This window comes from Mastigoproctus giganteus, chromosome 4 (genome assembly GCF_048544385.1).
Source record: "Mastigoproctus giganteus isolate SK-2022 chromosome 4, ASM4854438v1, whole genome shotgun sequence".
Lineage (NCBI taxonomy): Eukaryota > Metazoa > Arthropoda > Arachnida > Uropygi > Thelyphonidae > Mastigoproctus > Mastigoproctus giganteus.
The window spans coordinates 62,151,506-62,163,575 of record NC_143578.1 but is presented as its reverse complement, the minus strand read 5'-3'; the positions used below and the strand labels follow the sequence as shown (position 1 = coordinate 62,163,575).

At 35.6% G+C, this 12,070-nt stretch overlaps 1 protein-coding gene across 1 annotated transcript in view; it reads left to right on the top strand.

The window, feature by feature from the left end:
• LOC150086779 (inosine-5'-monophosphate dehydrogenase 1a-like) overlaps window positions 1-12,070 on the top strand; it is a 199,643-nt gene that overhangs the window by 100,175 nt on the left and 87,398 nt on the right. The window contains exons 7-8 of the mRNA XM_090371573.1: window positions 8,868-8,955; window positions 11,039-11,238. Of these exons, the coding sequence (XP_090227699.1) occupies window positions 8,868-8,955; window positions 11,039-11,238 (288 nt within the window). The remainder of the gene's footprint in view (window positions 1-8,867; window positions 8,956-11,038; window positions 11,239-12,070) is intronic.

The window sequence follows — 12,070 nt, the reverse complement described above, 5'->3', positions numbered from 1 at the left end:
GGCATGTTGGGGCTATCCCCCCCCTCCCTAACTTGTTCCCTAATAATTTAAAGAGTATATGGGGTACCTCATGCATTTTTAGGTGAAAAACTGAAAAGGAAGTAATTCTGTTTTTGAAATGGTTGCACATTAATGGTTCATTCACTTCAAAATTTTTAAAAAAGCATGTGTGGGATATTCAGGGTGTTTCATAACAAGTGGGCTATGCTTTTGAGGATCTGAAAACAATGAAAAAAGTTTATAAATATGTTCCATTATGAACAGTTAAGGAGCTATTTGAATTTTAAAAAATGGCTATGGAGTTTTCAGTGGTAAAAAATAATAAAAACAAAATAATAAGAATTAGCTGACACATACCTAGTAAAATGTTCATTCGTACTAGATGTTTATTCTTTTTATTTTTTATCTTTGGTTTTCCATAGCTATTTTTTGAAATTCAAATAGATATAACTTGGTAACCATGCAGAATGAGACAAATTTTTATATGAACTTTTATTATTGTTATTGGTCCTGAATTAAACTGCAACTACAGCCCGCATATTATAAAACACACTATATGTCGCATCTTGTCTTTCCCTCTGGTTTTTCTATTTTTTTTTTTTTTTTTTTTTTGTATTTATATTAAGTAAATATAAGGATGGAGTTGAGTTTCTTCTGTGGAGCACCAGGCGGCAGCTGCCCATGTGTTGGCTGCTCCCTGGGGGTGAAGTGGCCTAGAGTTTCTACGCCATCACAAAGAACGAAGGTGGAGATGGGCTATTGCCTTGGAGCCACCATGACACACACACACACACACACACACACACACACACACACACACACACACACACACACACACACACACACACACACACACACACACACACATTCCCTGGATGATGTGAATGGAAATGTATCTATAAATCTATGTAAGTTTTGTATATATATGAATGTATGTAAACTGTGTGTATTAATAGATGGAATGTGGAGCCAATCAGGCAGTGAAATTATGAAAATAAGCTTTTTTTTCTCCAAAACTGGAAGCTAATTTACACATCCATTAATTAAACTCTTTTCTCATAGTAATCATTCATTTAAAAAAGCAGTGCAGTGCAGTGCATTCTACATGCTTCATACACATTACACCAACGTCAATAAAAACCTATAAGGTACTCTTGAAACAAAGCGCTACCATCCTTCTGTTGCAGAGAAAATTTTTGTAAAGTTCTAGTTTGTTAACAGAAAATTTCTGTACCCATGTTTGTATAACTTTTTTTTTTTTTTCATTGATTTGGTCTTTAGAATACCCCTCCAATTTACTGCCCTTATTTCAGGGATGCCCTATATAATATCTGGTAATTAAATTTAATCACCTTATTTTAGTTTTAACTAATTTATTTTAATGTTACCTTCCTTAGAATATACCCACTGCTCAGATTCCTAACTGGCAGAGTAGAAGCAGCATTATTATTCATAGCTGATTTGGATGGTTTCTAGACCATTACTGCTGAGTTCAGTATAATGGACTATTTAGCAGCCATCCTCTGAAACCTTTCTAAAGTTATATCTTTGAAATTTAAGGAATTTTGATGCCTATCATTACCTCAAAATATATAATTTTGTACTGCTTGGTAAAAGAGATTGGGAGAAACTTATAGAGAGCAGATATGTGTTTGAACAGCTCTGTAATGTGCTTGATTATATTCAAGAGGATTAACAGTGATTTGGGTTAAGGATGCATTAAAAAAATTTGTTTTCTTAATTTGTTTAAATATCTTGTAAATTTAATTTTAGTAGTATTTTTTAAATTTTAAATCTTACCTTTAGTAATCCTGCTAAGTTATATCCTTTATGGTTTGGTACCTTGTAAGCTTTCCTGTCTTCAGTAGTAGGTAAAGTTTTGGTAACTGCTTACTTTCATAATATTTTATTAATTTAATTTCTGTAATATATATATATATATATATATATATATATAAAATATTACTAGTATAAAATACATTAAGTAGATGTTTATGCATGGAAGTGAACTAATGAAAATACGGTGTATCCTGGTAGCGATATATGTTGTGAATGAAGGTGGGAAGAAAGGAACCGTAAAAATAATTGTAACGATAGAAAAGTAAACCAAAAGAATATTTTTGAAGAGACGACCTAGGTGGAGATAGCATTGCAGAGTCTTTCATAATTTTTGTGTCTTCATCAGAGGTCATCCACCAAAATCATGAAAAAGACAGCAGTGCTCTTACTTCTGTTTCCGACATGTTCTGTATGTCAAAGTACACATGCGAAAGTCCACGTGGTAATATCAATTTTAAAGTTTTGAATAAAATTATGAATAAAATTTGAATAACGTTATACCAAGTTTGCAATTACATAATGTGTTAATAAGTTATAGCATACAGAACATGGATGACCTTACAGAAGTAAGTGGAACGCTATGAAAGTAGAAAAGGCAAAGACAAAGGCAAGGAAAATCCAAATGACAAAATGACAAGAACCATGTTCTGTATGACATAAACATCTACTTAATGTATTTTATACTAGTAATATTTTATATATACATTATGGCTGTAGGGTACTTTTGCGATAGCAGTGACCCTGATCCATAATTCACGTTATTGTAATTCTGTCTTATCTAATCTTATTTAATCTAATTCTTAATTTTCTTCCCCCTATAGCATATAACTTCTCTATTGTATTATTCTTGATGATTTTATATATATATATATATATACAGTGGTACCTCGACATACGAGTTTAATTCGTTCCGTAACCTTGCTCGTATGTCAAATTGCTCGTATCTCAAAGCAATTTTCCCCATTGAAATTAATTGAAATGCCATTAATCCGTTCCAGCTCCCAAAAAACCACCTCAGTTGTTTTTGTTAAGTGTTTTTGAATAAGAAAAATGTACTGTATTTACAAGAAGAAACATTTATTTATAAATAACAAATACATATTCTATAGAAACATAATAAAAGAAAAGGTGAAGTGCTTACGGAAGCATATAATTTTCGTCACTGGTCTTCGCTTTTTTTGTCACGCTTTGCTCATTTTCACCTGCAGATCGTTTAAAAAAACTGTCCAAGGAGGTTTGTTTCTTCCTCCCTTTCAGGATATTGCGGAAATGTGTTAGGCAAGTTTCGTTGAACAACTCCGATGCACGACCATTTGCAACTTTTTCGGGGTGATTTTTATCCACGAACTCTACAACTTTCTCCCACATTCCCAAGATCTCCTTTATATTTCTTGTAGAGATAACCTTCTCCATCTCTGGCTCTTCTTCAAAACTAATTTTTCGTTGAACCACCATATGCTGCTGCGAATGTAGATCGTGTAACTCCTCGGTTGTCAACTCCTGAGTCTGTTCCTCGACAAGTTCGTTCACATCTCTCTCATCCACCTCCAGACCCATGGATTTTCCCAGAGAAACAATCTCCTCTACCACTGACACTTCGGGTTCCAATCCTTCAAAAGCCCTTTCAGCTACAGCCTCAGGCCACAGCTTCTTCCATGCAGATATTAAGGTCCTTGTTGTAACACCCAGCCAGGCCTGATCAATAATTCTTAGGCATATCACGATGTTAAAGTGGTCCTTCCAGAACTCTCGAAGGGTAAGGTTTGTGTTCTCCGTCACTTCAAAGCAGCGCCGAAAAATGTGCTTGGTGTACAACTTCTTAAAATTAGAAATCACCTGCTGATCCATGGGCTGCAGGATAGGAGTGGTGTTGGGTGGTAGGCAGAGAACCTTTATAAACTTGAACTCTTCGAGATTTGTTGGGTGAGCAGGGGCAGTGTCGAGGACGAGAAGGACTTGCATGGGTAGGTTGTTTTCCTGTAGATATTTTTTAACAGAAGGGCCAAACACCAGGTTTATCCACTCCACAAAGAATTTCCTGGTGACCCACGCCTTCGGATTTGCCCTCCACATAACTTGTAGTTTTTCTTTTAAAATCTTATGTGATGTAAAGGCTCTGGGATTTTCCGAATGGTATACTAGCAGAGGCTTGATTTTGCAGTCGCTATTCGCATTGGCACAAAGTGCTAGAGTTAATCTATCCTTCATGGGTTTGTGACCTGGCATCGTCTTCTCCTCTGCCGTTATGTAAATCCTATTCGGCATCCTTTTCCAGAAAAGCCCTGTCTCGTCACAGTTGAAGACTTGCTGAGGGATGTATCCTTTGGCTTCTATCAGTTCGGAAAACGTTTTGATGTAAACCTCAGCTGCCTTCACATCCGAACTTGCTGCCTCACCATGCCTGACGACGGAGTGAATGCCGGTCCTTTTCCTAAAGTTGTCAAACCAGCCCCGACTGGCTTTAAACGAGTCTTCCGATTCCTCGTTTGTGGAAGTGTGTGGGATCTGCTTCAGCAAATCACCGTAAATCGCTCGTGCCTTCTCACATATGATACTTTGTGTTAAGAATCCTCCTTGAAGCTGCTTCTCTGTCACCCACACCATCAGTAGTTTCTCCATTTTCTCATGGAGAGAGGTCCGGAGCGTAGAAATTATTGTAACGCCCTTGGCTGGTGTTATACCCTTTATCAACTTCTTCTGTTTAAGCACAGTACATATCATTGATGTGCTACGCCCGTACATCCTCGCCAAGTCAATTACTCGCACACCTTGCTCATGTTTTTCTATGATTTCACGCTTTAATTCAATAGACATCATCTTCTTCTTCGGACCCATGGTTTTACAAATAAATTTGATAATGTTTTGTAAATGTACAAAAAGCAAAAAACGCGAACCAACTTATCAAAAATGCTACGAAAACGAGGGAAACAAGCACACAGACTGAGGTCTAGTCTGAGGTGGGAGAAACTGTTAGACGCTGCACACGACCCCAACATGCGCCCCGCATGTTGGGGTCGTGGGCAGCGGTGTAGTGTGCGATTCCTCGTATCTCAAATCTTGCTCTCATCTCAAAGCAAAATATCGCTCGCTCGGCGGCTCGTATCTCAAAACACTCGTATATTAGGGCACTCGTATATCGAGGTACCACTGTGTATATATGTATATATATATATTTTTTTCTTTAGTTTAATTCTTACCTTAATAATGGCTGCCACAAGAACCACTTCATATGGTTTGTTTGAGGATATAATGACTTAGATGGAACTGGCTGTAAGCAATTCCTATATCAGTTAACATATTCTGTGACATATTCCTAGGCCGATCTAGTAGATATTTGTAGTTCAGCTGATGATTCTTCTCTTTATTCTCCATGTAAGGAGTGTATCAATCTCAAATTAAAACTTATTGCATTACTAGATGAATTTGAGTCATTGAAGACACCAGGTGGATGCCTTAGAAACAAATAAAGCTGGGAACTCTTGAGGACTCAAGTATCTAGTGGCCTGTCATGTGAAGCACTCCTGATTTGAGGTGCACTTGACTTGACTATTCTGTTCTGGGACTCTTGATTTAGGGCTTCAAAACAATAGTTGAGTGTGTACTGCTCAAAGTTCAGGAGGATTTAATTTTATTGGGAGTTCCTTTTCCAGACAAATTGCTAACATTTTTTATGGTAAGGATAGGTGGACTACAATGAGGAACAATTATATCTGATTACCAACAGATTGTCTTAAGGGAGGGAGAACATTATTATTTATGGAGGACTAATTTATTATTCCCTACATGAATAACATTATTATTCATGTAGGGACACAAACTGACAATTTGTCAGATAAAATATAGGACCATATTGAAAAAATGCTGTGAGTTAGGCCAGACTGTGTGTGTGTGTGTGTGTGTGTGTGTGTGTGTGTGTGTGTGTGTGTGTGTGTGTGTGTGTGTGTAATTCTGCCCTGGCATAACTACTATTTCACAGACTTTTCAAGTTCCATATAGCGATTACAAACACATTATTAGTAAAGCATATTATAAGAGCTGGTCAAAAATCTGAAAAGGTTATCCAGGAAACAAACTTTACCGAATAAAACCAGACCCAAAACTGTGGAAAAGCAGGTGAGAAGAAGTAATTCTAGGAAGGCTAAGGATTGAGTATACTCACCTCACTCATATCTCTTAATGAGTGACAGTGTCCCACAATGCACATCACGTCAAGTACAACTGACTGTTCGTCATTTATCAGTGGACTGTCGTCACCTTTTTAATATCTGCTCAAGTATCTTTACTTGATATCCGCTCAAGTACAATTACTAATGCACAGTCATCCTTAACACTATTGCAGATTCTTGGAGACAATCCTAATAAGAAAGAACTGTTTACCTTCCTAAATTATATTGGAATATATAATAAAATATAACAGTTATTTCAATAAAGTTAAAATATATTAACCATTAGAATGACACAATATGGCCCTGGCAGCCTATATGTCATTAAATTCCACAACAGCAACGTGGCATGACTGGAGGGACTGTATGCCGAGCCTTGTGGATTAACTCAAGATTTGAGGGAATCTACAAGGCTTTAGAGGGTGGTTATCAGTGTGGTCTCCCCTAATGAGTAGAAAATGTACTTGGTAGAGGTGGAATACATCTGAACAAAAGTGGTGTAAGGGTTTTTGCCTGTATCATTAAAAAGGCCGTAAGGGTTCAGTGTAACTGCCTCTTTGGGAGTAGACAGTGGTGATATTACCTTTTAAAGTGATAACATTTGTGATATTACTTTTTATAATACTTTTTAAAGCTCTGGTCACAGAAACCAATACATATATACCACTAAGGAAATATAGCACAAGGAGGATGCTGAGGTGGGTGAAACGTAGCTGGACAGTGTAATAGTGCAGAAAAAAGGTGGCATAGGAAAGTTACATAGTGGTGTTTAAAAGTACAAGCCTCTAAGAGCTACAAGTATTATGTAATAATATCCCAGGAAAGATTAGACTGCTGAAGGTTGAGTATGAGAAATTACTGGTTCAGAGAGCAAAGAATGGGGATAAGGAGTCCTTTATCTGCAGATTCTTAATGCATGAAGAATCACTACTGATAATCAAATCAAGGGTATTACCCCCCCTAGTTGCCTCCCGAACATGCTGATGTAGAAAACAATCATCCAATAAATCCAAAAAAGCCTTGCTAGTGTTGAGTGACCAACCCACAAATTCCAGTCAATATCTGGGAAATTAAAATCCCCCATTATAAGACTCTCTGATTTACTGGCCCACTCTATTTCCCTGTACAGTTTCTTATTATACTCATCAGAGTCATTAGGCCTATAGCACACTCCTACTCTCAATTTTGACCTCCCAATGCCTATGTTATACCAGACTGACTCGACACTGCACTGTTGACTGGCTTCACTTCCTTGGATTTTGTGTTTCTTAACTAATAGCATAACCCCTCCTCCCTTCCTGTCCTGTCTATCCTTTCTGTATACATTGCACTCCCCAAATTCCAGTTCTGCATTCCTTATATCTGTGTGACACCACATCTCTGATATCCCAACAATATCTGCCTTTGATGCTTTGAGCAATACCTCAAATTCATCAAATTTATTTACCAAACTCCTAGCATTGGTGTACACGCAAGTATACATGCACCTGTTCCTATTCTTAGCTACCCTAACACAACCCATGTGTTTACTTGTACCGCAATGACTCCCAGCAGTCTCTGAACTATCCTGCATCTTGTTTTCCAGGCTTCTGCTCATTCCAATAGAAACAGTGCAAGAATCACTTTCACCTCTGCCAGTGGCTACTGTTAATCTATTAGTCCTTGTATCCCCCCAAGCTAGCAGTTTTCCGACCCACCTAACACTGCCTCGATAGCATCAGCAAATATTCATCATGTGGGTTTAAATCGAGTTACATTGGAGGCCATGCCAGTCCTTTGTTGTACACCTCACAGTAGTGGTTATAAATCACTCCATTGTCAAAAAAGGCCTTCATGACCTTTCCTTTCATGTAAAACGCTTTTCAATCAAATAAATTCACTGACCATAACACCATTTGGTTTGTTGGTCAATCACACATAGTGAAGTGTTGTCAGTATGTCCTTTGAGCAGAATAGTCACTTTTTTGAGCAGAACACATACTTTCTGTTCAGTGTTGTATGACACCATTTTCTTCACATCAGCTAGAGAGTATTCAATGTTGCTAATCGAATGTCCAAACCTTTCTCTACAAAGTAATGATATTGTTTGTACAAAACTGCAAAGAATAGAAATAGTATGATGAATAAAAAATTTCCCTGTAGAAGTGCTAAGTCTGGCTTTAGTAACAGGGAAAACTATAGTAATGAGTGTAATACAGGGATAAAATTGTATGGTATGGTATGGTACAGGGCCATTTAGATGGAAATGGAATTCTGGAGAATAAGTAAAATAAAGTACACTACATAAAGATTTATTCTATCTCAAAGTTAAAGGTTAATAATATTTGTATTTTACTTTAAATGTCAAAATGGTATATCAAGCTCTTTATTATCAAGCTCAAGCTTGATTTTTAATGATCTATTTATGGTTAGTTAATCATAACTTACAATAAGTTATGATTAACCATAAATGTATTTTATATTTATATAAAATTGGTGTATAATCAAGTTCCTGATTGTCAAGCTTACACTTCCTGATTTTTACTGTTCTACTTATTTAATCATGACTTACATAAAATTATAACCTTTCAGACTTCATGAAAGAGGTCTTTATAGAACTAAGGGATGCTAGTTAATTATGACCTCTAAAATTTAAATATTTAAGTAAAAAGACTCATTGTATTTTCAGTAAAATCTTAAGTATGAGATGCTTTTAATATGCAAATTGAACTGCGCATATACACATGATATATGAGTACACACACCACAGCTCCATAAAAAAATTATTTTTCAACAATTTCTGAAAAAAAAATAAAAAATTAAGTATTCATAAGTATTTCTTTTAGGTAATTACTAGGAGTGAGGATTTATAAGTATTTCTTGTAGGTAATGACTAAAAGTGAGGATTTAGTAGTGGCACCATCTAGTGTTACACTTGAAGAGGCCAATGAAATATTACAACAAAGTAAAAAAGGCAAGAGCTTCTCATATATTTTTGTTTGCCCTAAAGAATTTGTTATGCTCATGCTTCAGTTCAGTACCATTATTTTAATATTAAAAAATTCATTCAGGATGTGTGACAAAATTAGAAACATGTTTTTATATATTTTGATATAGGAAAAAAAATTCAAGTTCTTGAAATACATTAACTGCTAACTAGTTATGTCTCTCGGTTCATCATGCATTATTATTTTGTATTTCCTGATATATGGAAATAGTGGAAATGTAGTACTCCTGAAATTTTAGTTGTGTACTAGCAGAAAAGTCTGTGCTTGACCTCCTTATAAAAATATTCTGTTTTCAGTAAGGTAGCCAAAAACTTGTCCTTGACCAGTTTTGATGTGATTCATGTTGCTGACTAGAAGAATTCCCAGAAAGGCTATTTTCAATGAAGGCTGTCATTAGTCAGTCTTGTGTGGAGATTTTTTTCCTCTTGGAAACTCCGGTTTTTCCCTTCTAAGTACATGTAAACTAGCCTGGAATGCATGCAGTTTACAGGCACAGTATTATATGCTGGGCACCTTATGACCTTAGTTGCCTCAGCATTTATTTGAAGTAACTGAACCAAGCCATGGATTGTGTGTGTGGGTTTATGTACAGATTTTTTTTATTGTTAATCCAATAGAATGTCTAAATTGAAAAGTAATATTATTTCATTGAAAGCTTAGTGTGCATTTTGTTTATTATGGGTTCTAACCTTTGGTATTTTGTAACTTGCATATTTATTGAATATGCCTTTCTAGTTTATACTCTGGGAGAGCCACATAAGTGAGGAATTTACAACTAAGAGTTATTTACAAGTATATTATATTTTGTGCATAATTTTGATTTTAACAAACAGCAATTTGTACAAACAGTTATTTGTACTTGCATTTTGAGTACTTGTCTTTTGTTTCTTGCTTGCATCCTACTATTATACAGTAGCAAATTAAATAATCACAAAAACAATTATACAGTATAATGCAACCATATACTTTATATCTAATATATTTATAAGATGACAGGGTAGATAATTATAAGAAAAAAGCACATTTTATATATGGCTGCAAAAGAAGACATGAAACAAGATGCAAATTTAAGCATTAAGATAGTTTAAACTTTCTGTGGGGGGGGGAGAGTGTTAATGGTTTTTGATGTACAAAAAGACTGATGGAAAGCTGTAACTATCTGTAAAGCAGCTGATGGTGACCATTAAAAAAATTGGTAAGAAGGCTAGGATGTAGGACTGTTAAATGTAAAAGATATCTGAACTAATGTCACTAACATTTGGATAAAGCTCCATAAGACATCTCTGATGTACTTTCATCATCAGTGGAAAGCATTTTGGAGGGTGATGAAAAGAAACTGATAACCACCCTTTGAGAATACAACAATTCTGCCATAAACTCATTGATGCGGTGCCTCCGTAGCCAGGTGGGAAGGAGCAGCAGTGCGTAGCACACGCTTCTTGATTACACCGGGGTTCGAGCCCATCACCACCAAATGCGGAGGATGCAGAAAGGTCAGGGAATGACCACCGCATATCCCAGAGCAATATGGCCTTAGTTGCTAATGCTCCTAAAAACCAAAACAACAAACAAACAAAACACTCACTGATGCAGAGAACTGTTGGTTTCTTACTTTGCAGTAGGATAACCATTTATCCATATTGCAAAACACCAGGATGAATAGTCAGTCCTGTACCTTAAGAATTTTTAACTTTCTTGGCCAAAAGGATATTTGTTGTTTTAAAGGATATGTTGAGTGAACCACTGTATAGGAAATAAACTGTTACTCATATGTTCTTCACTATTTACTATACTAATATAAGTGCCTTAATTGCTACACAAACATGCAAGATGGTCCATAAATTAAATATGGAAAGCTTTTCCAAGCATTTTGATGGTCATGCAATTCAAGTAAAACATTTTAATTTGATTACAATATTTTTTTTTAAGGAGTAAAACTCATCATCAGATTATAATGGTGGACAGTAGGTGCTTATTTAAATTTTTAATTAGTAAAAATAGATGTTTTAAATATATTATAAAATTTTCACAGTGAATCATTTATTTTAGGAAAACTTCCAATAGTGAATGACAAAGGGGAACTTGTCAGCATTATTGCTCGTACTGATATGAAGAAGAGTCGGAGTTTTCCTTTCGCATCCAAAGATGAAAATAAACAACTTCTTGTTGGAGCGGCTATAGGTACAAGGGAAGAAGATAAGTTAAGACTTGATCAGTTAGTGCAAGCTGGGGTAGATGTCATTGTTCTGGTAAGGTGGTCCAAAATTATTCAGATGTGTTATTAATATTAAAACTGGAATGAGTGCATTTATAGCTTCCAGGATATACTGCTTGAATATTTACCATAATGAATTCATACTAACAGCATATAGTTATCTTTCCAATTAATTAAGACCGAGAACTACCTCAGTTCACTGTAGTTCCTTCTCTTGAAAGGGAGGTCATCACCATTTCTTTAAACCACTGAAATTTCTTTGGACACTACCCATTTTATGAGATAATAGTCATTACCTGCTATTGATTCCTGCATTATCAAGTTTTTGATACAGTTTGGATTCTTGCTGAGAATCAGGTCAAAGATAGCCTCATCCTACTTCTATAATAGATAGGTTGAATTTTCTCATAATGGGGCAGTTGCACTTGTTTGAAAAATTATGAGCTAGCTTGAAACATTACAGTGGTAAAGGCTGATCATGGTCAGGTAATGTGCATATTACTAGTTGGCAGATTGCAAGATAAGCTTGTCTATAAGATAGCTCTGGTATATGCACACTCTGGCACTACAATAAAATAGTTACAGTGAATTGCTCTGGCCTCATCCATAGAATATAAATGGAAATTTATTTATTATATTATCATAGCTGCCAACAATCTGGGTTTATGATGCAGAATTCATCTTTTTGATTTGATTTGATTTGATTTGATTTGATCGCTTCTCCATTTCACTGTCATAACATAGTTATTAACATAGGGTGTCTTGTCTTTTTGTTGTAACAGTTTTTCTTTGTTTTTTTTTTCCTTCTCACAAAAAAATAGTAAAACTGCATCAAAATTGGAATTTTTTAAAAATTATATGAATTT